The sequence below is a fragment of the Manis javanica genome, chromosome 4 (genome assembly GCF_040802235.1).
Source record: "Manis javanica isolate MJ-LG chromosome 4, MJ_LKY, whole genome shotgun sequence".
Lineage (NCBI taxonomy): Eukaryota > Metazoa > Chordata > Mammalia > Pholidota > Manidae > Manis > Manis javanica.
The window spans coordinates 108,331,475-108,357,170 of NC_133159.1; the positions used below are offsets into that span (position 1 = coordinate 108,331,475).

Genomic DNA, 25,696 nt, shown 5'->3' on the forward strand with positions numbered 1-25,696 from the left:
TTTTCTTTAGCTATTTGAAGATATTCCTTCATTGTCCTCTGGTGTCTATTATTGCAGATTAGAGGTCGCCTGTCAGTCTCATTGTACCTCTGTTTTTAACTTGAGTAACTTTATTTCCTCTCCCTCTTGGATATTTTGCAGCTTCATTACATGTGTCTGAGTCTCGGTATCTTTATTTTCCTTTCCTAGGTACTTTTGATTGGAGGACTCAGGACTTTTTTCTTCGCATATCTGGAAAATTCTAAACCAGTCTATCTTCAAATATTGCTTCTCCACTATTTCATCTAATTTTCTTCCTCAGAAACTCCTATCAGATGTATTTTGGAGCCTCAAAATCTCTTTGGTCTCTTTTACCTACATTTTCTTTTTCCTTTCATGGCTTCCTTTTAGGTGCATGCCTTAGTACTACTTTCCAGACTGAGGATTCTAGCCAACTCTTTCCAGTCTGGAATCTATCCCTTTTACTGAGTTCTCATTTCAATGACTATATTTTTCATCTTCAAGATTTCCACTGTACTTTATTTCACAATTTCTTCTTCATTTGTATGGATGTTGCTCCATAATATATAGTTTTATTTTAAAATCATTTTTTATTCTATCATTTTAATTGTATCCTGAGTGAATCCATATACTGACTGTTGATCCTGTTGCCCTCCAGGAGCTTCATTTACATAAAATACAATGTACATAGGATGCGATGTACATGGTGCCGCCTGAAACTGCTGACCCTATCCCTATCCCAAGACCATAGCTTCCAATAAACCGTAGCCCAATGAGAAGTCAGCAAAAACTCTTTTCTGCCTCATTTCATTGAGTGTTAGATCCCAGACCCAGACCCTGATTCCAGATGGCAAGTCTTAATGTAGCCCCCTCTCCCTTGGAGCAAGATTTTACTACTACCCTAGTATTGAAGGTATACTGATATACTTCTACACCACTGAGGGGAAAAATGGAATAGAGAAAAATAAATCTAATGAGATGCATGAAAGGAAAAAAGTGAACTTTGAGATAAATTATAAAGGTAGGATACTAATCAAAAGTCATTTTCATTCCTCTTGAGGGACAGGAGCTATTAAAAAGAGAAATAGCATTCATTTAACCTGATGGTGGTGCCAATTAGGCATCTAGCTCTAGTTAAAGTTGAAACTAGAGGCCTGGTTCTAAAGGGGAGTCTGTGAGGGTGAAATTGGTCACCACTAAGAAAATTCAGAGTGCACGTCCTATAAAAATGTATCATTTTAATACAAAAATAATTCATCCAAAAAATAAAGACATAATGCTTGCTTACATGCTCAAAAATAATCATATAGTTCTAGGAACTAGTTATTTGAAGCACTGAGTGTAAGTCTTAAAACTGATCAATAAGGAGAGGAGGAAAATATGGCAGTGTGAGTAGGGTGATGGAAATCTCCTCCAAAAACCATATACATTTTGAAATACAGCAAATACAACTATTCCTAAAAGAGTGACCAGAAGATACAGTACACCAGACAGACTACATCTGTGGAATATCTCATGGACAAGGGTAAGATACAAAGCTGTGACCCGGTGGGACCTGAGCACTCCCCCCACCCCAGCTCACTGGCAGGAGGAAAAGAATCAGAGTGGGGAGGGAGTGGAAGCACAGGACTGCTAAATAACCAGCCCTAGTTATCTTCCCTAGGAGCACAGACACACATTGCATGGTGCTTTGGATATTATAGGAACGGAAAAGCAAAATCCGAGACTAAGACTGCGAACAGGTTCCCACACTGGCTGCCCTGGGACAAAAGAAAAGCTGGTGCTTTAAAAGTCTTAAAGGCACAAGGGTTTAACAGGTGGACAAAATCGTCCTGGCACACTCAGCCCAGCAGTCTGGGAACATTAAGGAACTTCAGGCGCCCTATCCCCCTGGTTGGCAATGCAGCTCCAAGGCCCCACTTGGCAATAAGCAGCCTGCTGTTCCTTCCTTCCCACTGGCACTTGGATCCAAACTGGCTGTCACCACCATTGCTGCAGACCAGCTGGAGAGCAGCCCCACCTATAGCAACCACACAGCTTAACACAGAGGCTTCTCCTTGTCCATGGCCAACTGGCCCAGATCCAGAGGCTGCTCCTCATGAGCAGTTGACTAGCACAGATAGAGGAGACGGATGGTGAGACCGGGAGGCATGAAGGGGCTTTGCTTTTGTGGCAGCAGATGTGCTACTGGCCTGCAAACCCCGCCATTGCCCTAGGCCATCTCGAAGGCCACCCCACCCATGGTAGCTTAGGGGATTAATCCAGAGGATACTCCCTGCACATGACTGACCTACACAGAGAGAGAAGACAGGCTCAGAGACTGAGAGGCACGAAGGGGTCTTGTCCTTGCAGCAGACAGATGTGTTGCTGGCCTGTGAACCATGCCATTGCCCGAGGCCATCCCAAGGGCCACCCCACCCATGGCAGCCTAGGGGATTAACCCAGAGGCTGCTCCCTATGCACTGTTAATGGCACACACAGCGGAGACAGGCAAGGCAACTGGCAAGCAGGAAGGGACTTTGTTCTCCCAGCTGACACACGTGCCACTTGCCAGAGACCACTCCCATCACCATGAAAAGGCAGAAGAATCTTGTTCAATCCAAAATCCCTCAAACACCATAAAGAGGGCTTGGTGAGACTGAAATCACCAATCTTCCTGAGAAGAAATTCAAAATAAAAGTCATAAGCATTCTGATGGAGCTACAGAGAAACATTCAAGAGCTAAGGGATGAATTCAGGAGGGAAATAACAGAAATGAAACAAACAATGGAAGGATTTAAGAGCACACTGGATGAGGTGGAAGAAACTGTTAATGGAACAGAAATTAGAGAACAGGAATACAGAGAAGCTGAGGCACAGAGAGTAAAAAGGATCTCTAGGAATGAAAGGATATTAAGAGAACTGTGTGACCAATTCAAATGGAACAGTATTCACATAATACGGGTATCAGAAGAAGAAGAGAGAGAAAAAGGGATAGAGTGTCTTTGAAGAAATAAAATTGCTGAAAACTTCCACATGCTGGGGAAGGGAATAGTCTCTCAGACTATGGAAGTCCACAGATCTCCCAACACAAGGGTCCCAAGGAGGGAAACACCAAGACATATAATAATTAAAATGGCAAAGATCAAACACAAGGACAGGGTATTAAAGGCAGCAGGGAGAAACAAAGATCACCTATAAGGGAAAACACATTAGGCTATCATCAGACTTCTCAACAGAAACCTTACAGGCCAGAAGGTAGTGGCATGATACATCCAATGCAATGAAACAGAAGAGCCTTGAACCAAGAATACTCTATTCAGCAAGTTTATCATTTAAATTTGAAGGAGGGATTAAACAATTCCCAGATAAGCAAAAGTTGAGGTAATTTACCTCCCACAAAACATCTCTACAGTGTATTTTAAAGGGACTGCTCTAGATGGAAGCTAAATCCTAAGGCTAAATAGCTGTCAGCAGAGAAAATAAAAACACAGTAAAAGAAGTAGACCAACTAAGTATTAACTAAACACAAAATAAAACCAACTATCCACCAAGTCACTCAAGGGATATACAAAGAGTACAGAATAAAACACCTAACATATAAAGAGTGGAGGAGGAAGAAAAATAAGGGAGGGAAATAAAGAATCATCAGACTGTGTTTATAATAGCGTAATAAGTGAGTTAAAGTTAGATGGTTAGATAGTACAGAAGCATACCCTTGAACCTTTGGTAACCATGAATCCAAAGTCTGCAATAGCAATAAGTACATATCTATTAATAATCACCCTAAATGTAAATGGAATTAATGCACCAAACAAAAGATACAGAGTAACAGAATATATAAAAAAGCAAGACCCATCTATATGCTGCCTACAAGAGACTCATTTCAAACCCAGAGACATTCACAGACTAAAAGTGAAGAGATGGAAAAAGATATTTCATGCAATCAAAAGGGAGAAAAAATCAGGTGTTGCATTACTTGTATAAGACAAAATAGACTTCAAAACAAAGAAAGTCACAAGAGACAAAGAAGAACATTACATAATGATAAAGGGGACAGTCCAACAAGAGGATATAACCATTATAAATATCTCAGCACCCAAAACAGGTGCACCTACATATGGGAAACAAATACTAACAGAACTAAGAGGGAAATAGAATGCAATGCATTCATTTTAGGAGACTTCAACACACCACTCACTCCACAGGACACAGAGTAAGTAAGGACACAGAGGCACTGAACAACACATTAGAACATATGGATGGACCTAACAGACATCTATAGAACATTCCACCCAAAAGCAGCAGGACACACATTCCTCTCAAGTGCATATAGACCATTTCCCAGAAAAGACCACATACTAGGCCTCAAAAAGAGCCTCAGTAAATGCAAAAAGATTGAAATCATAATCAACCAACATCTCAGATACAAGGTATAAACTAGAAATAAATTTTACTAAGAAAACAAAAAGGCCTGGAGATTAAAGATGGCAGTGTGAGAGATGAGACAGAGGCTTCCTCCTAAAACTGCTTATAGTACGAAAATATAATTAATACAACTCACCCTGAGAAAGCAACAGGAAAGAGGACTGCACCAGACTGCATACACCTGGAGAAAAGAGCAGACCTCACAGAACAGGGTAACATACCAAAGCTGTGGCCCGGTGGGACCCAAGCCCTTCCCCCACCCCAGCTCACCAGAAGGAGGAAGAGAAACTTAGCAGGAAGGGAATAGAGGCCTGGGACTGCTGAATACTTAGCTCTGGAGATCTGCTCTGGGAGCACAAACCTACATTTCATGGTGCTTTCATCATACTCTCATGATTATAGGGTTGGAAAGCTGGGATAGGCAGTGTTCCTGGGGAGCCTTGGATTCTGGCCACTTGTGGAAAGCAGGGATCCATATACGGCTGCTCTGAGACAAAAGCTTATACCTGTGTGTTCAGTCCACTGGTTCAGGCAGTGGAGACAGGCATAGCAGCCGGGAAGCAGGAAATAGCCCTTTCCTCCCCGCAGGCACCAATATCATTTGCCTGTGACCCCCGACAGTGCTTCAGGGGCTGAGAAGCTCCAGAGAGTAGAGCTTCTGGACACTAGAGGGTGCCATATACAAATATGAAATGCCAAAGGAACCTGGTCCAGAGTAAGATTATTAATACAACTCCTGAGAAAGATTTAAATGATGTGGACCTCATGACTTTTCCTGAAAGAGAGTTCAAAATCAAAATCATTAACATGCTAATGGAGGTACAGAAAACTATTCAAGAACTCAGGAATGAATTCTGGTCAGAGATCCAATCATTGAAGAGCACACTAGAGGGTATTAAAAGCAGGTTGGATATGGTAGAGGAGATGATAAGTGAAATTGAAACTAGAGAAGAGGAATACAAAGAAGCTGAGGCACAAAGAGAAAAAAGGATCTCTAAGAATGAAAGAATATTGAGAGAACTGTGTGACCAATCCAAATGGAACAATATTCACATTAAAGGGGTACCAGAAGAAGAAGAAGAGAGAGAAAAGATAGAAAATGTCTTTGAGGAAGTAATTGCTGAAAACTTCCCCAATCTGGGGAGGAAGACAGTCTCTCAGGCCATGGAGATCCACAGATCTCTGAACACAAGGGACCCAAGGAAGACAACATCAAGACATATAGTAATTAAAATGGCAAAGATCAAGGATAAAGACAGACTATTAAAAGCAGCCAGAGAGAGAAATAAGATCACATACAAAGGAAAGCCCATCAGGCTAACATAAGACTTCTCAGCAGAAACCTTACAGGCCAGAAGGGAGTGGCATGATTTATTTAATGCAATGAAGCAGAAGGGCCTGGAACCAAGATTACTTTATCTGGCAAGATTATCATTTAAATTTGAAGGAGGGATTAAACAATTTCCAGATAAGCAAAACCTGAGAGAATTTACCTCCCACAAACCATCTTTACAGTGTATTTTGGAGGGACTTCTATAGATGGAAGTGTTCTTAAGGTTTAAGCTCTTAAGTTCTTAAGCTCTCATGAGAGGAAATAAAACCACAGTAAAGAAAGTAGAACAGCTAATTACTAAGCAAATGCAAAATTAAATTAACTATCCACACAGTCAATCAAGGGATAGACAAAGATTACAGAATATGATACCTAATATATAAAGAATGGAGGAGGAAGAAAAAAGAGGAGAAAAAGAAAAGAACCTTTAGATTATGTTTGTAATAGCATACTAAGTGAGTTAAGTTAGACTCTTAGATAGTAAGAATGTTAACCTTGAACAGTTGGTAACATGACTCTAAAGTCTGCGATGGAAATAAGTACATACCTATCGATAATCACCCTAAATGTAAATTGACTGAGTGAACCAATTAAAAGACATAGAATCACTGAATGGAAAAAAAAAGAGCCATCTATATGCTGTCCATAAGAGACTCACTTTAAACCCGAAGACGTACACAGACTAAAAGTGAAGGGATGGAAAAAGATATTTCATGCAACTAATAGGGAGAAAAAGCAGGAGTTGCCATACTTGTATCAGACAAAATAGACTTCAAAACAAAGAAAGTCACAAGAGACAAAGAAGGACATTACATAAGGATAAAGGGGTCAATCCAACAAGAAGATATAACCATTAAAAATATCTATGCTCCCAGCACAGGAGCACCTGCATATGTGAAACAAACACAAACTGAGTTAAAAGGGGAAATAGAATGCAATGCACTCATTGTAGGAGACTTCAACACTACACTCACTCTGAAGTATAGATCAGCAAAACATAAAATAAGTAAGGACACAGAGGCACTGAACAACACATTAGAACAGATGGACCTAACAGACATCTACAGAACTCTACACCCAAACGCAGCAGAATACACTTTCTTCTCAAGTGCATGTGGAACATTTTCAAGAATAGATCATATACTAGGACACAAAAAGATCCTCAGAAATTCAAAAAGATTGAAATTGTACCAACCAGTTTCTCAGTCCACAAAGGTTTGAAACTAGAAATAAATTACACAAAGAAAATGAAAAATCCCACAAACACATGGAGGCTTCACACATGCTCCTAAATAACCAATGGATCAATGACCAAATAAAAACAGAGGTCAAGCAATATATGGAGACAAATGACAACAATAATTCAACACCACAAAATCTGTGGGATGCAGCCAAGGCCGTGCTAAGAAGGAAGTATATTGCAACATAGGTCTACCTCAGGAAAGAAGAACAATCCCAAATAAGCAGTCTAAATTCACAATTAATGAAACTAGAAAAAGAAGGACAAATGGGGCCCAAAGTCATTAGGAGGGACATAACAAAGATTAGAGCATAAATAAATAAAATCGAGAAGAATAAAACAATAGAATCATTGAAAGCAAGAGCTGATTCCTCGAGAAAATAAACAAAATAGATAAACCCCTAGCCAGACTTTTCAAGAAAAAAAGAGAGTCTATACACATACACAGAATCAGAAATTAGAAAGGAAAAATCATGACAGACCTCACAGAAATACAAAGAATTATTAGAGAACACTATGAAAATCTATATGCTAACAAGCTGGAAAACCTAGAAGAAATGGACAACTTCTTAGAAAGATATGACTTTCCAAGGCTGACCCAGAAAGAAACAGGAAATCTGAACAGACCAATTACCAGCAATGAAATCGAACTGGTAATCAAAAAATTACCTAAGAACAAAACCCCAGGACCAGATGGCTTCACCATTGAAATTTATCAAACATTTAGGGAAGACCTAATACCCATCCTCCTTAAAGTTTTCCAAAGAGTAGAAGAAGAGGGAATACCTCCAAACTCATTCTTTGGGGCCAGCATCACTCTAACACCAAAACCAGGCAAAGCACCACAAAAAAAGAAAATTATAGGCCAATATCCCTGTTGAACATAGATGCAAAAATACTCAACAAAATATTAGCAAACCAAATTCAAAAATACATCAAAAAGATCATCCATCATGATCAAGTAGGATTTATTCCAGGGATGCAAGGATGGTACAGCATTCGAAAATCCATCAACATCATCCACCACAGCAACAAACAGGACAAAAACCACATGATCATCTCCATAGATGCTGAAAAAGCATTTGACAAATTCAACACCCATTCATGATAAAAACTCTCCAGAAAATGGGCATAGAGGGCAAGAACCTCAACATAATGAACGCCATATATGACAAACCCACAGCCAACATCATACTTAACAGCAAGAAGCTGAAAGCTTTTCCTTTAAGATTGGGAACAAGACAAGGATGCCCACTCTCCCCACTTCTATTCAACATAGTATGGAGATCCTAGCCACAGCAATCAGACAACACAAAGAAATAAAAGGCATCCAGATTGGCAAGGAAGAAGTTGAACTGTCCCTGTTTGCAGATGATATGATATTGTACATAAAAAACCCTAAGGAATCCACTCCCAAACCACTAAAACTAATATTTGAATTCAGCAAAGTTGTAGGATACAAAATTAATGCACATAAATCTGTGGCATTCCTGTACACTAACAATGAAATAACCGAGAGAGAAATCAGGAAAACAATTCCCTTCACAATTGCATCAAAAAGAATAAAATACCTAGGAATAAACCTATCCAAGGAAGTGAAATACCTACCCTGAAAACTACAAGACACTCTTAAGAGAAATCAAAGAGATACCAATAAATGGAAACACATCCCATACTCCTGGATACGAAGAATTAATATTGTCAAAATGGCCATCCTGCCTAAAGCAATCTTTACATTCAATTCAATTCCTATCAAAATAACAAGAGCATTTTTCAATGAATTAGAGAAAATTGTTCTAAAATTCATATGGAAGCACAAAAGACCTCGAATAGCCAATGCAATTCTGAGAAGGAAGAATAAAGCTGGGGCATTACGTTCCCCAACTTCAAGCAGCACTACTACAAAGCTACAGTAATCAAGACAATTTGGTACTGGCACAAGAACAGACCCATAGACCAATGGAATAGACTAGAGAGCCCTGATATAAATCCAACTATTTATGGTCAATTAATATATGATAAAGGAGCAACAGATATACAATGGGGAAATGACAGCCTCTTCAACAGCTGGTGTTGGCAAAACTGGACAGCTACATGCAAGAGAATGAAACTGGATTATTGTTTAAGCCCATACACAAAAGTAAATGTGAAATGGATCAAAGACTTGTATGTAAGTCATGAAACCATAAAAGTCTTAGAAGACTACATAGGAAAACATCTCCTGAATATAAACATGAGTAACTTCTTCCTGAACGTATCTCCTCAAGCAAGGGAAACAAAAGAAAAAATGAACTCATGAGAGTACATCAAACTAAAAAGTTTCTCTAAGGCAAAGGACACCACCAACAGAACAAAAAGCATCCTACAGTATGAGAGAATATATATGTAAATGACATATCTGACAAGGTGTTAAAATCCAAAATATATAAAGAACTTACATGTCTCAACACCCAAAAAGCAAATAACCCAATTAAAAAGTGGGCAGAATATATGAAGAGACAGTTCTCCAAAGAAGAAATTCAGATGCCCAACAGACACATGAAAAGATGCTCCACATCACTAGTTATCAGAGAAATGAAAATTAAAACCACAATGAGATATCACCTCACACCAGTTAGGCCAGCATTGAAAAGTCTAAGAACAACAAATGCTGGCGAGGATGCAGAGAAAGGGGAATCCTCCTACACTGCTGGTGGGAATTTAACCTAGTTCAACCATTGTGGAAAGCAATGTGGAGGTTCCTCAGAAAACTAAAAATAGAAATACCATTTGACCCGGGAATCCCACTTTTTTAGAATTTACCCAAAGAATACAACTTCTCAGATTCAAAAAGACATATGCACCCGTATGTTTATCACTGCACTTTTTATAATAGCCAAGCTATGGAAGCAACCTAAGTGTCCATCAGTAGATGAATGGACAACAAAGAGGTGGTATATATGCACAATGGAATACTATTCAGCCATAAGAAAGAAACAAATTCTACCATTTGCAACACCATGGATGCAGCTGGAGGACATTATACTCAGTGAAATAAGCCAGGTGGAGAAAGACAAATGTCAAATGATTTCCTTCATTTGTGGAGTATAATGAGGCAAAACTGAAGGAACAAAGTAGCAGCAGACTCAGGGACTCCAAAAATGAAATAGTGGTTACCAAAGGGGAGGGGTGTGGGAGGGCGGGTGGGGAGGGAGGGAGAAGGGTTTGAGGGGTATTATGTTTAGTACACATGGTGTGGGTGATCACGAGGAGAACAGTGTATCACAGAGAAGGCACATAGTGGATTTGTGCCCTCTTACTACACTGATGGACACTGACTGCATTGGGGTATGGATGGGGACTTCATAATATGGGTAAATGTAGTAACCACATTGTTTTTTCATGTGAAACCGTCATAAGAGTGTACATCAATCATACCTTAATAAAAATTAAGAAAAATAAAAAGAAAACAAAAAGGCCTACAAACACATGGAGGCTTAACAATACGCTCCTAAATAACCAATGGACCAATGACCAAATTAAAAGAGTGATCAAGCAATATATGGAGACAAATGAAAACAATAGAAGAAAGTTCCAAATTCTGTGGGACACAGCAAAGTCAGTTCTAAGAGGGAAGTATATAGCAATCCAGGCATATTTAAAAAAGGAAGAACAATCCCAAATAAATAGTCTAAAGTCACAATTATTGAAACTGGAAAAAGAAGAACAAATGAGGCCCAAAGTCAGTAGAAGGAGGGACATAATAAACATCAGAGAAGGAATGAATAAAATTGAGATGAATAAAGCAATAGGAAAAATCAATGAAACCAAGAGCTGGTTCTTTGAGAAAATAAACAAAATAGATAAACTCCTAGCCAGACTTATTAAGAGAAAAAGAGACTCTAGGCACATAAACAGAATCAGAAATGTGAAAGGAAAAATCATGATAGACACCACATAAATACAAATAATTATTAGACAATACTATGAAAAACTATATGGTAACAAACTGAATGACCTAGAAGAAATGGACAACTTTCTAGAAATATACAACCTTCCAAGACTGACGCAGGAAGAAACAGAAAATCTAAACAGACCAATTACCAGCAATGAAATTGAATCGGTAATCAAAAAACTACCCAAGAACAAAATCCCTGGAACAGGTGGATTCACCATAAGTTTTATCAGACATTTAGAGAAGACATAATACCCATTCTCCTTAAAGTTTTTCAAAAATAGAAGAGGAGGAAATATTTCCAAACTCATTCTATGAAGCCAGCATCACTCTAATAACCAAACCAGGCAAAGACACCCCCAAAAAAGAAAATTACAGTCCAATATCCTTAATGAACATAGATGCAAAAATACCCAACAAAATATTAGCAAACCGAATTAAAAAATACATCAGTAGTATTATACACCATGATCAAGTGGGATTCATCTCAGGGATCAACATTTGAAAATTCGTCAACATCATACATCACATAAACAAAAAGAAGGGCAGAAACCACATGATCATCTCCATAGATGCTGAAAAAGCATTTGACAAAATTCAACATCCATTCATGATAAAAACTCTCAACAAAATGGGTATAGAGGGCAAGCACCTCAATATAATAAAGGTGATATATGACAAACCCACAGCCAACACCATACTTAACAGCGAGAAGCTGAAAGCTTTTCCTTTCAGATCAGGAACAAGACAAGGATGCCCACTTTCCCCACTTTTATTCAACATAGTTTTGGACATCCTAGCCATAGCAATCAGACAACAGAAAGAAATAAAAGGCATCCAGATTGGTAAGGAAGTAGCCAAACTGTCACTGTTTGCAGATGAAATGATATTGTACATAAAATCCCTAAAAGATCCTCTCCAAAACTACTAGAACTAATATATGAATTCAGCAAAGTTGCAGGATACAAAATTAATACACAGACATCTGTAGCACTCCTATACACTAACAATTAAGTAGCAGGAAGAAAAATCAGAAAAACAATTACATTCACAATATTCAAAAAGAATAAAATACCTAGGAATAAACCTAACCAAAGAAGTGAAAGACCTATACCCTGAAAAGTACAAGACACTCTTAAGAGAAATTAAAGAGGACACTAACAAATGGAAATTTATCCCATGCTCTTGGGTAGAAAGAATTAATATTGTCAAAATGGCCATCCTGCCTAAAGCAATCTACAGATTCAATGTAATCCCTATTAAAATAACAACAGCATTCTTTCTTTTTTCTCCACATTTTTTTTGTTATCATTAATGTACAATTAGGGTTACTAGACTCCCCCTATTATCAAGTCCCCACCACATTCCCCATTACAGTCAATGTCCATCAGTGTAGTAAGATGTTACAGAGTCACTACTTGTCTTCTCTGTGTTATACTTCCTTCTCTGTGTCCCCCCTGCTCTACATTTTGGGCACTAATTGTAATGCCCCTTTTCCCCCCTTATACCTCCCTTCCCAACCATCCTCCCCAGTCCCTTTCCCTTTGGTAACCGTTAGTCCATTCTTGGGGTCTATGAGTCTGCTGCTGTTTTGTTCCTTCAGTTTTCCCTTTGTTCTTATACTCCACATATGAGTGAAACCATTTGATACTTGTCTTTCTCTGCCTGGCTTATTTCACTGAGTATAATACCCTCTAGCTCCATCCATATTGTTTAAAATGGGAGGATTTGACCAACAGCATTCTTCAACGAACTGGAACAAATTGTTCTAAAATTCATATGGAACCAGAAATGATCCCAAGTAGTCAAAACAATCCTGAGAAAGAAGAATAAAGCAGGAGGGATCTTGTTTCCTATCTTCAGTGTCTACTACAAAGCCACAGTAATCAAGAGAATTTGGTACCAGCACAAGAACAGACCCATAGACCAGTAGAACAGAACAGAGAGTCCACATATTTACCCAAGCATATATGATCAGTTAATATACAATAAAGAAGCCATGGATATACAATGGGGAAATGACACCTTCTTCATCAGCTGGTGTTGGTAAAAGTGGACCAGCTACATGTAAAAGACTGAAACTGGATTACTGTCTAACTCCATAGAGAAAAGTAAACTCGAAATGGATCAAAGACCTGAATGTAAGTCATGAAACCATAAAGCTCTTAGAAGAAAACATAAGCAAAACTCTCTTGAATATAAACATGAGCAACTTCTTCATGAACATATCTCCCCGGGTAAGAGAAACAAAACAAAAATGAACAAGTGGGACTATATCAAACTAAAAAGCCTCTGTACAGCAAAGGATATCATCAATAGAACAAAAATGCATCCTAAAGTATGGGGAAATACATTCATAAATGACATATCCAATAAGGGGTTGACATCCAAAATATATAAGGAACTCACACACCTCAACAAACAAAAAGCAAATAATCCAATCAAAAAATGGGCAGAGGATCTTCATAGACACTTCTTCAAAGAAATTCAGATGAGCACCAGGCACATGAAAAGATGCTCCACATCGCTAATCATCAGAGAAATGCAAATTAAAACCACAATCAGATATCATCTCACATCAGTTTGGATGGCCAACACCCAAAAGAGAAATAACAACTGTTGGCAAGGATGTGGAGAAAGGAGAACCCTCCTACACTGCTGGTGGGAATGTAAATTAGTTCAAACATTGTGGAAAGCAATATGGAGTTTCCTCAAAAAACTAAAAATAGAAATACCATTTTACCCAGGAATTCCACTCTCATGAATTTACCTTAAGAATGCAGGAGCCCAATTTCAAAGAGAAATATGTGCCCCTATATTTATCACAGCATTATTTGCAATAGCCAAGATATGGAAGCAACGTAAGTGTCCATCAGTGGATGAATGGATTAAGAAGATGTGGTACATATACACAATGGAATATTATTCAGCCATAAGAGCAGAACAAATCCTACCATTTGCAACAACATGGATGGAACTAGAGGGTATTATGCTCAGTGAATTAAGCCGGGTGGAGAAAGACAAGTACCAAATGATTTCACTCATCTGTGGAGTATAACAACAGGAAAGAGTGAAGGAACAAAACAGCAGCAGCAGACGCACAGAACCCACGAATGGACTAAGAGTTACCAAAGGGAAAGGGACTGGGGAGGATTGGCAGGAAGGCGGGGGTAAGGGGACTAAGGGGCATTACGATTAGCACACATAATGTAGCGTGGTGCATGGAAAGGCAGTATAACACAAAGACAAGTAGTGGCTTTATAGTATCTTACTGCACTGATGGACAGTGACTGTAATGGGGTATGTGGGGGGGACTTGATGTAAGGGGGGATCTAGTAATCACAATGTTGCTTATATAATTGTATATGATACCAAAATCAAAAATAAATAAATAAAAGTGATCAATAAGTGTGCTTTGAAATAAAAACAAAATTGCAAAGTGGGAAGTGAGAGTCAAGAAACATCTGTTAGTTCTTCCATGTGCCAGTGACTGAAAAAAAGGACTTTTTGTTTCTCAATAATGTACTTTGTCCCCTTTGGCCTGGAACTACTGCAGTTATCTACTTTGCTTGCGTCTATCAATTCTCTATCAATTCTCTGTTCAAGTGTCACACTCTCTGGGTGTCCTTTCCTGACCATTCTACCATATGTGTTAGATAATCCCTCCCAACCTCTCACAACTGTCGCCCTGACCCCTGCCTCCCTCCCCATGCCTTGCTTTATTTTTCCCCACTGCACTTATCACTGCCTTGCATACTATCTGCTTATTTATTTACTTATCTTCTGTCTCTACTACTAGGATATAAGCTCCATAAAAACAGGAACTTTGTTTTGTTTCCTGCTGTATCTCCAATACCAAGAACAGAATCTGGCAAGAAATGAGTGCATAACATTTATTGAAAAAACTGCGTGTAAAAATATAATTTTGAGAGGGAGAAAGCATGGGGTAATCGATTGCAAGCAAATTGCTCAAGTGGCAATCGCACCTACCTTTTCCTCATATTGTTTGTCGTAAGTTTTCTTCCAGAGATCCCAGTGATGATCCAAAGCGGGATCTCTGTGCGGCTGTGCCATTGCAGAGGAGCACAGCAGGAGCACCCCGGCCAGACACTGCATTCTGTTGAAGGATAGGTAACACAGAAAGAGTAGCTATTGGCCTCATATATTGTGACCATATTTTTTCATAACAAAAAAGAACCAACGCAGTCTGTCAAAGAGACAAAATATCACAAGTCAGAATTATACTGGAAAGTTTCTGGGAAATATAGTCCAAGGAGTAACTACAAATTTATGTCGGTAATACTATTTCCAATACCTAGTACCACTTAAACAAGTGATTTTCAGAAATTTCCTTCAATCTGGTATACCAAACTTACAACCAAGGTAGTATAGAACACCCAAGGAGGGTTGTAGAGGGGAGGGAAGCAGGGACTTTATGGATTTGCTGACAAATCTAATCAAGAGAAATCCTTTTTCCTTAAAAAAAAAAAAAAACCCTTAAGAAGGCAAACGTTTGAAAAATCAGTTTATCTTCATAATTTTTGAATAGATGAGCTCTTCTTAACTTGTCTATTTAAATATTCACAACATTTACAGATAACTAAAAGATATCTTCCATGTATTGCCAAATTCAGGGTCATTCTATTTTTTTAGCTTTTCTTCCAATAATCAGGTGTCTATTTCAAAGGAAGGAATCATTTTTTAAAACACCACTTCTCTATATAATATCAAAAGACTTTTACAGAAATTCAGTGACTAGCTCCCTCAAACTGGACTGTAGTTTCTTTGCTATTTCTTTTTAATTCAAAACTGAAGATTTTTTTTTAACCATGTAAATCTCCAAGTTATATTTCAAAGAAATCCTTGTTTCAGCCTCAGGCTAAAAGCCGAAGTAGACATTAACTTTTCAAAAATAGATTCTTTCTAGTCAAAAAAAGAAGAGGCAAATCGAGCGACATGATTTTTTAGTTTACTTCCTGAAACCAAAGATTTAAAACTTGGCAGATGAAGAAAGTTAAAAACACAAATGGAGGGTTTAAAGAACAAACGAGAGGAAAAATACATACAGTACATACATGATAGAACCAGCAGGTGCTCCCATACTGAGAATGCTTGAAGGAGGGCTCTCTCCAAAGATTTCAAAGGCAGCAAAGATACTTCAGTTAAATTGACTTTAAAAAGAAATTGGAACTTGTCACATGAGGTATCCACAACGAGGAAGTGAACTTTCTTTTCAGTTTCATTTAAAATCTAGCCAGATCAGCAACCTCCCTCTCCCAATGGTTTTGGAGACAAAGCAGGTACAGTAAACCATCAACAAGAGCCCCAGTTTGATCCACAGAACAAACTTAACAAAATAAGAGCAGTAAAGCTTACCTTTAATTCCTCATTACTTTGATAATTTACCTAAAAACACAAGTTCTCAACTGGAAAAATTTAGTTATGAAGATATTAGGAGTAAGATCTGGAAATCCCAGCTTCCTCCATACTTTCCTAGTAAAACCCATGTTATTCCTGTTGAACACAGCATGTTGTACTATTATCTGATTCTCACCCAACTATTCCTTGATTTATCAATTCAAAATATCTTTATTGATAGTAATATATGTTAGTATATTCATGGAAAAAAGATATACGTTTATATATCTAATTGCTAGAGTTGTTACCTGGGTGGAGATGGCATGGTTGGTGGGGAGATGCACTATTATTTTTTACAATTTGCATTTTCTTAACTACTAAAGAAGTCAAGCATCTTTTCACACATTTATTGACCATTTGAATTTACTGTGAAATGCCTGTTCATGTCTTTTGTTTATTTTTCTCTTGTATTATTGCTTTTTCTTAGTGACTTTGGTGTTTTAAAAATATATTCTGGTTACTAATCTTTAACAGTTACATATACTAAAAATATCTTCTTTCAGGCTTTAATCTTTATTTCACCCTTGCTTATAATGACTCTTTTCTATATGAAAACTTTAAATGTTGATGTAGAAAAATATATTCAACTTTTACCTTATCACCTATGCTTTTTGTGTCTTATTTAAGGTTTTCTTTATCCCAATGTACTAAAGATACACTCATTTAATTCTCATAGTTATAGAGTATGTGTGGGTTTCTTTTGTTTTTGTTTTTAGTTATTGTTGCCTTTAGGTCTTTATTTCATATGGAATTTGGTTTTTTGTATCATGTGATTTTGTTTTCCCATTTTGATGGAAAACCTCTGTTATAAATAAAATTCCCATATATACATAGGTCAGTTTCTGAGCTCATAGATCTCTGCTTTTTATCTATTGTATTGTCAATACCACACAGTTTTAATTAGAACAGCTTTATATATATGCTGATGTCTAGTAAGGCAAGACACCACTGCCACTCCTATGTTTGTCCCTCTTTTGCCAAAGTTGTTTTAGCGTTTTGTACATATTAACCTTTCTGTTTGTTTTTAAAATCAGCTTATCAAGTTTCCTAGAAAATTATGTCAGAATTTTTATTTGAATTGGTACATTTATATTTATACTGAATTACTGTATATAATTGAATTGCTACATATGTAATTACATGTATATATCATTACAATGCTGAATCCTTGCATCTGTAGTTGACATTTTTCATGTCTGTGGCCACATAGTTTTTTAAGAAATTTTTATTAAGGAAAATTTTAAATGCATATAAAAGTAGAGATAATAGTAAAATGAGCCATCATAAAACTATTACCCCGCTTCAACAGTTATCAAAGTATGACCAGTCATATTTTATTTACCTTCCCACTACCCAGATTATTTTTGAAGTAAATCCTAGACCTCAGATTATTTCATATGTAAACATTCCAATGTACATCTGTAAAAGATAAAGACTCAACCATAATACCATTATCACACCTAAAATAAACAATACCTTAATGTCATCAAACATCATGTCAATGTTTACATTTCCCCATCTGATATATTTTTTTAAATAAGTTGTTTGAATTAAGACACAAATAAGGCCCATGCACTGAGAAACATTGAGTTATTTTTTTATCATGAATTCATGGATTTCACCATATTTTATGTGTTTCAGTCCATTGCAATTTATCCTTTGATGCTCATATTAACACATCTTTAGTCAGTGGAAACTCACTCAGATTGGCTCCTGAATCCTGAGTCCCTATATTTGGCATAATCTTTGTACTATTTAATAGCCTCTTTTCTTTCTAATATAAGCCATTGCAGGACTGTCTTGAACAATTCCTGCCTCAGACCTGGAATCAGCCATTTCTCCAAGGAGACAAGGAGGTCTGTTTAAATACCATAATCTAGGCACCAGGAGTGTCACTGATAACAGATTGACCTGTTTCTAGGCCTTTCAATAGACAGATCTAGGGAATTTTATATATATGTATGTGTGTGTGTGTGTGTGTGTGTGTGTATATATATACACACACACACACGTAATTATTATGTACATATATAAATAAATTAAATAAACCCCAAGCTTACACTGATACTTCAAATTCAAGACTATGGAGTTTTTACCTAACTTCATCTATCTTACATCTGTACCTCTTTCAAACAAGCTGAATATTTCAGTTCTCTAAAATACTGACACAAGTACTCATTTAATTTATCCCACAATATTCCAGAAAAGCAGTGCCAAGCCTTACCACCAATAAGATGATTACTGAGAATGATTTGAAGATTATAAAGGGGGATAGATTTTTCCCACCTTAGTCCATGTCCCAATAAGGATGTAAGTCAATCATTATATTTTAAAGTCACCTGAAAGTTCCCTGTATGGTTTTGCCACTAGCTGTATACAGAGTTAGGTTCATTTGTTTCATTTTACTTCTGATATTTAGGGATTCTTTTAAAATTTATGTAATTTTGTTTTGTAATTATGTAAAACGTTTATATGGGCCCAAAGCCAAATCAACAAAATGATTTATATATTCAAAGAAGTGTGGCCTGTAGTTCTATCCTTTCTATACTATTCCTTTTCCTCCCTGATGACAGGTAACCATTTAAACAATTCATGGTTTACCGTCCAATTTTTAAAAACAAGTAAATATTCATATACAAGTATCTTTTCTTTCTTAATTGAAAGATAAAAAAACAATTCTCCATCTTGTTTTTTTTCCCACTTAACATTGTGATAAGAAAATTTTTCAGTACTTATAAATAGGCAAAAGAGATTATCAGATATCCTTTCCAGGAAATGTGCATTGTCTAGTGGACAATGTGGTAAGTAGGATTATCTGATTTTTAAGGGGTGTGAAACTATGATTGAGCTTCTATTGACTAGGCTATTTTACAACTGTGTAGGGGTAAAGTTAAGTTGTAAAAAAACAAATAACAATGTAAAAGAATTCCTGTACATAGCAATGCAAATGAATTTTATCTAATTGATAATTCTGAGTAGAGAATTAAGTTATCCCTTAAATTTTTATTTGAGGAAGTTTTAATATCTTAGCTGATCTCTTATTAATTAATGTGTTGAATTAAATCTTTGACATGTGCTCATTTTAGATTTGTACAAGAGTCATGTTCTCAACTTTCTGGAAACTATACTTAGCAATCAAATTCTGAAAATAACTCCATAATAGTATATACTCTCCTCATTTATTTATTTATTATTATTTTGGGGGGGTTGCCTTTTTTACTTTTATATATTTATTTTTTTATTAAGGTATCATTGATATACCTTAATAGAGTATACCTTACAAGTTTCACAAGAAAAACAATGTGGTTACTACATTCACCCTTATTAGTGAGTCACCCCCATACCCCATTGTAGCCACTGCCCATCAGTGTAGTAAGAGGCCACAGAGTCCCTACTTGTCTCCTCTGTGTTAAACTGTCTTCCCCAGGACGCCACACACGTCATGTGCACTAATCATGATACCCAATAATTCCCTTCTCCCTCCTTCCCCACCCGTCCTACCTCACCCCTCCCCTTTGGTAACCACTAGTCCTTTCTTAGCGTCTGTGAGTCAGCTGCTATTTTGTTCCTTCAGTTTTGCTTTGTTGTTATAATCCACAAACGAGGGAAATCATTGGTACTTGTCTTTATCTACCTGACTTATTTCACTGAGCATAATACCCTCTAGCTCCATCCATGTTGTTGCAAATGGTAGGATTTGTTTCTTTCTTATGGCCGAATATTGTGTATATGTACCACCTCTTCTTTATCCATTCATCTACTGATGGACGCTTAGGTTGCTTCCATATCTTGGCTATTGGAAATAGTGCTGCTATAAACATCTGGGTACATATGTCTTTTTATATCTGAGATCTTGCTTTCTTAGGGTAAATACCTAAGAATGGAATTCCCGGGTCAAATGGTATTTCTATTTTTAGTTTTTGAGGAACCTCCATATCGCTTTCCACAATGGTTCAACTAGTTTACATTCCCACCAGCAGTGTAGAAGGTTCCCCTTTCTCTGCATCCTCACCAGCATTTGTTGTTGCTAGACTTTTCTATGTTGGCCATCCTAACTGGTGTGAGCTACATGCTCACGGATAGGAAGAATTAATGTCGTCAAAATGGCCATCCTGCCTAAAGCAATCTACAGATTCAATGCAATCCCTATCAAAATACCGATACGTAAGTGATATGTTAGTAATGTGGAGCATCTTTTCATGTGCCTGCTGGCCATCTGAACTTCTTCTTTGGAGAAGTGTCTGTTCAAATGCTCTGCCCACTTTTTAAAAGGGTTATTTGCTTTTTGGGTGTTAAGGCATGTGAGTTCTTTATATATTTTGGATGTTAACCCTTTATTGGATATGTCCTTTACAAATATATTCTCCCGTACTGTAGGATGCCTTTTATTCGGCTGCTGATGTCCTTTGCTGTTTGGAAGGTATTTAGCTTGATGTAGTTCCATTTGTTCATTTTTGCTTTTGTATCCCTTACCCGAGGAGATGCGTTCAAAAAAAGTTGCACATGTTTATATTCAACAGAGGTTTGCCTATGTTTTCTTCAAAGAGTTTTATGGTTTCATGATTTACATTCAGGTCTTTGATCCATTTTGAGTTTACTTTTTTTTTTGGTATCATTAATCTACAATTACAGAAATAACATTATGTTTACTAGGTTCCCCCCTTCACCAAGTCCTCCCCACATACCCCTTCACAGTCACTGTCCATCAGTGTAGTAAGATGCTGTAAAATCACTACTTGTCTTCTCTGTGTTGCAGAGCCCGCCCAATACCCCAGCCCCACTTTATACATGCTAATTGTAATGCCCCCTTTCTTTTTCCCCACCCTTATCCCTCCCTTCCCACCCATCTTCCCAAGTCCCTTTTCCTTTGGTAACTGTTAGTCCATTCGTGGGTTCGCTGATTCTGCTGCTGTTTTGTTCCTTCAGTTTTTCTTTGTTCTTATACTCCACATATGAGTGGAATCATTTGGTATTTGTCTTTTTCCACCTGGCTTATTTCACTGAGCATAATACCCTCTAGCTCCATCCATGTTGTTGCAAATGGTAGGATTTGTTTTCTTCTTATGGCTGAATAATATTCCACTGTGTATATGTACCACATCTTCTTTATCCATTCATCTACTGATGGACACTTAGGTCGCTTCCATTTCTTGGCTATTGTAAATAGTGCTGCAATAAACATAGGGGTGCATCTGTCTTTTTCAAACTAGGCTGCTGCATTCTTAGGGTAAATTCCTAGAAGTGGAATTCCTGGGTCAAATGGTATTTCTATTTTGAGCATTCTGAGGAACCTCCATACTGCTTTCCACAATGGATGAACTGATTTACATTCCCACCAACAGTGTAGGAGGATTCCCCTTTGTCCACAACCTTGCCAACATTTGTTGTTGTTTGTCTTTTGGATGGTGGCGATCCTTACTGGTGTGAGGTGATATCTCATTGTGGTTTTAATTTGCATTTCTCTGATGACAAGCGATGAGGAGCATCTTTTCATGTGTCTGTTGGCCATCTGAATTTCTTCTTTAGAGAACTGTCTATTCAGCTCATCTGCCCATTTTTTAATTGGATTATTTGCTTTTTGTTTGTTGAGGTGTGTGAGCTCTTTATATATTTTGGATGTCAACTCTTTATATCGGATCTGTCATTTCTTAATATATTCTCCCATACTGTAGGATACCTTTTTGTTCTATTGATGGTGTCCTTTGCTGTACAGAAGCTTTTCAGTTTGATATAGTACCAACTGTTAATTTTTGCTTTTGTTTCCCTTGGCTGTGGAGATATGTTCATGAAGAAGTCACTCATGTTTATGTCTTTCTTTTTTTGCCTATGTTTCTTTCTAAGAGTTTTATGGTTTCATGACTTACATTCAGGTATTTGGTCCATTTCGAGTTTACTTTTGTGTATGGGGTTAGACAGTGATTCAGTTTCATTCTCTTACATGTAGCTGTCCAGTTTTGCCAGCACCATCTGTTGAAGAGACTATCACTTCCCCATTGTATGTCAATGGCTCCTTTATCATATATTAATTGACCATATATGCTTGGGTTAATGTTTGGCATCTCTATTCTGTTCCACTGGTCTGTGGCTCTGTTCTTGTGCCAGTATCAAATTGTCTTGATCACTGTGACTTTGTAGTAGAGCTTGAAGTTGGGGAGTGAGATCACCCCCACTTTATTCTTCTTTCTCAGAATTGCTTTGGCTCTTCAGGATCTTTGGTGGTTCCATATGAATTTTTGAACTATTTGTTCCAGTTCATTGAAGAATGCTGTTGGTAATTTGATAAGGATTGCATGAATCTGTATATTGCTTTGGGAAGGATGGCCGCTTTGACAATATTAATTCTTCCTAGCCAGGAGCATGGGATGAGTTTCCATTTGTTAGTGTCCTCTTTAATTTCTCTTAAGATTGTCTTATAGTTTTCAGGGTATAGGTCTTTCACTTCCTTGGTTAGGTTTATTCCTAGGTATTTCATTCTTTTTGATGCTATTGTGAATGGAATTGTTTTCCTGATTTCTCTTTCTATTGGTTCCTTGTTAGTGTATAGGGAAGCCACAGATTTCCATGTGTTAATTTTGTATCCTGCAGCTTTGCTGAATTCCAGTATTAGTCCTAGTAGTTTTGGAGTGGATTCTTTAGGGCTTTTTATGTACAATATCATGTCATCTGCAAATACTGACACTCTGACTTCTTCTTTACCAATCTGGATTCCTTGTATTTCTTTGTTTTGTCTGATTGCCATGGATAGGACCTCCAGTACTATGTTGAATAACAGTGGGGAGGGTGGGCATCCATGTCTTGTTCCCCATCTCAGAGGAAAAGCTTTCAGCCTCTTGCTATTCAGTATGATGTTAGCTGTGGGTTTATCATATATGGCCTTTATTATGTTGAGGTTCTTGCCCTCTATGCCCATTTTCTGGAGAGTTTTTATTATTAATGGATGTTGAATTTTTTCGAAATTTTTTCAGCATCTATGGAGATGATCATATGGTTTTTGTCCTTTTTGTTGATGTGGTAGATGATGTTCATGGATTTTCGAATGTTGTACCATCCTTGCATCCCTGGGATGAATCCCACTTGGTCATGGTGTATGATCCTTTTGATGTATTTTTGAATTCGGTTTGCTAATATTTTGTTGAGTATTTTTTCATCTACGTTCAATCGGGATATTGGTCTGTAATTTTCTTTTTTGGTGAGGTCTTTGCCTGGTTTTGGTATTAGGGTGATGTTGGCTTCATAGAATGAGTTTGGGAGTATTCCCTCCTCTTCGATTTTTTGGAAAACTTTAAGGAGAATGGGAATTATGTCTTCTCTGTATGTCTGATAAAATTCCAAGGTCAATCCATCTGGCCCGGGGATTTTGTTCTTGGGTAGTTTTTTGATTACTGCTTCAATTTCGTTGCTGGTAATTGGTCTGTTTAGATTTTCTGTTTCTTTCTGGGTCAGTCTTGGAAGGTTGTATTTTTCTAGGAAATTGTCCATTTCTCCTAGGTTTTCCAGCTTGTTAGCATATAGGTTTTCATAGTATTCTCTAATAATTCTTTGTATTTCTGTGGGGTCCGTAGTGATTTTTCCTTTCTCATTTCTGATTGTGTTGATGTGTGTTGATTCTCTTTTTCTCTTAATAAGTCTTGCTAGAGGCTTATCTATTTTGTTTATTTTCTTGAAGAACCAGCTCTTGGTTTCATTGATTTTTGCTATTGTTTTATTCTTCTCAATTGTATTTATTTCTTCTCTGATCTTTATTATGTTCCCCTGTCTGCTGACCTTAGGCCTCATTTGTTCTTCTTTTTCCAATTTCGATAATTGTGACATTAGACTATTCATTTGGGATTGTTCTTCCTTCTTTAAATACACCTGGATTGCTATGTACTTTCCTCTTAAGACTGCTTTCCTGCGTCCCACAGAAGAAGGGCTTTGTATTGTTGTTCTCATTTGTTTCCATATATTGCTGGATCTCCATTTTAATTTGGTCATTGATCTATTGATTATTTAGGAGCATGTTGTTAAGCCTCCATGTGTTTGCGACCCTTTTTGCTTTCTATGTACAATTTATTTCTAGTTTTATATATTTTGGTCTGAAAAGTTGGTTGGTAAGATTTAAATCTTTTGAAATTTACTGAGGCTCTTTTTGTGGCCTAGTATGTGGTCTATTCTGGAGAATGTTCCATGTGCACTTGAGAAGAATGTGTATCCTGTTGCTTTTGGATGTAGAGTTCTATAGATGTCTAGTAGGTCTATCTGTTCTAGTGTGTTGTTCAGTGCCTCTGTGTCCTTACTTATTTTCTGTCTGTTGGATCTGTCCTTTGGAGTGAGTGGTGTGTTGATGTCTCCCAAAATGAATGCATTGCATTCTATTTCCTCCTTTAATTCTGTTAGTATTTGTTTCACATATGTTGGTGCTCCTGCATTGGGTGCATATATATTTATAATGGTTATATCCTCTTGTTGGACTGAGCCCTTTATCATTATGTAATGTCCTTCCTTACGTCTTCTTACTTTCTTTGTTTTAAGTCTATTTTGTCTGATACTAGTACTGCCACACCTGCTTTTTTCTCCCTGTTATTTGCATGAAATATCTTTTTCCATCTCTTGATTTTTAATCTGTGCATGTCTTTGGGTTTGAGGTGAGTCTCTTATAAGCAGCATATAGATGGGTTTACTTTATATCCATTCTATTACTCTGTGTCTTTTGATTGGGGCATTCAGTCCATTTACATTTAGGGTGATTATTGAAAGATATTTACTTATTGCCATTGTAGGCTTTAGGTTCGTGGTTAGCAAAGGTTCAAGCTTAGCTTCTTGACTACCTTACTGTTTAACTTAACTCACTTATTGAGCTATTATAAACACATCTTATGATTCTTTATTTCTCTCCCTTCTTATTCTTCCTCCTCCATTCTTCATATGTTGGGTGTTTTGTTCTGTGCTCTTTTTAGGAGTGCTCCCATCTAAAGCAGTCCTTCTAAAATACCCTGTAGAGGTGGTTTGTGGGAGGCAAATTCCCTCAACTTTTGCTTGCCTGTGAATTGTTTAATCCCTCCTTCATATTTAAATGATAATTGTGCTGTATACAGTATTCTTGGTTCAAGGCCCTTCTGTTTCATTACATTAAATATATCATGCCATTCTCTTCTGGTCTGTAAGGTTTCTGTTGAGAATTCTGATGATAGCCTGACGGGTTTTCCTTTGTAGGTGACCTTTTTTCTCTCTCTGGCTGCGTTTAATACTCTGTCGTTGTCCTTGATCTTTGCCATTTTTATTATTATGTGTCTTGGTGTTGTCCTCTTTGGGTTCCTTTTTTTGGGAGTTCTGTGTGCTTCTGTAGTCTGAGCGACTATATCCTCCCCCAGTTTGAGGAAGTTTT

General features: G+C 37.3%; 1 protein-coding gene across 4 annotated transcripts in view; it reads right to left on the reverse strand.

The window, feature by feature from the left end:
* The window catches only part of CTSS (cathepsin S), a 67,104-nt gene extending 50,963 nt beyond the window's left edge, over nt 1–16,141 (reverse strand). Inside the window, exons 1-3 of one of the 4 annotated variants that reach the window (XM_037003404.2) lie at nt 15,990–16,141; nt 14,905–15,031; nt 4,544–4,588 (exon numbers count right to left, since the gene is read on the reverse strand). In XM_037003404.2, the coding sequence (XP_036859299.1) occupies nt 4,544–4,588; nt 14,905–15,031; nt 15,990–16,015 (198 nt within the window). In that variant the 5' untranslated portion in view covers nt 16,016–16,141. Of the gene's footprint in view, nt 1–4,543; nt 4,589–14,904; nt 15,032–15,980 lie in introns of all 4 variants that reach the window. The other 3 variants (XM_073234599.1, XM_037003405.2, XM_073234600.1) reach the window with 3 other exon arrangements.
* Between the last annotated feature and the right edge of the window lie 9,555 nt (nt 16,142–25,696).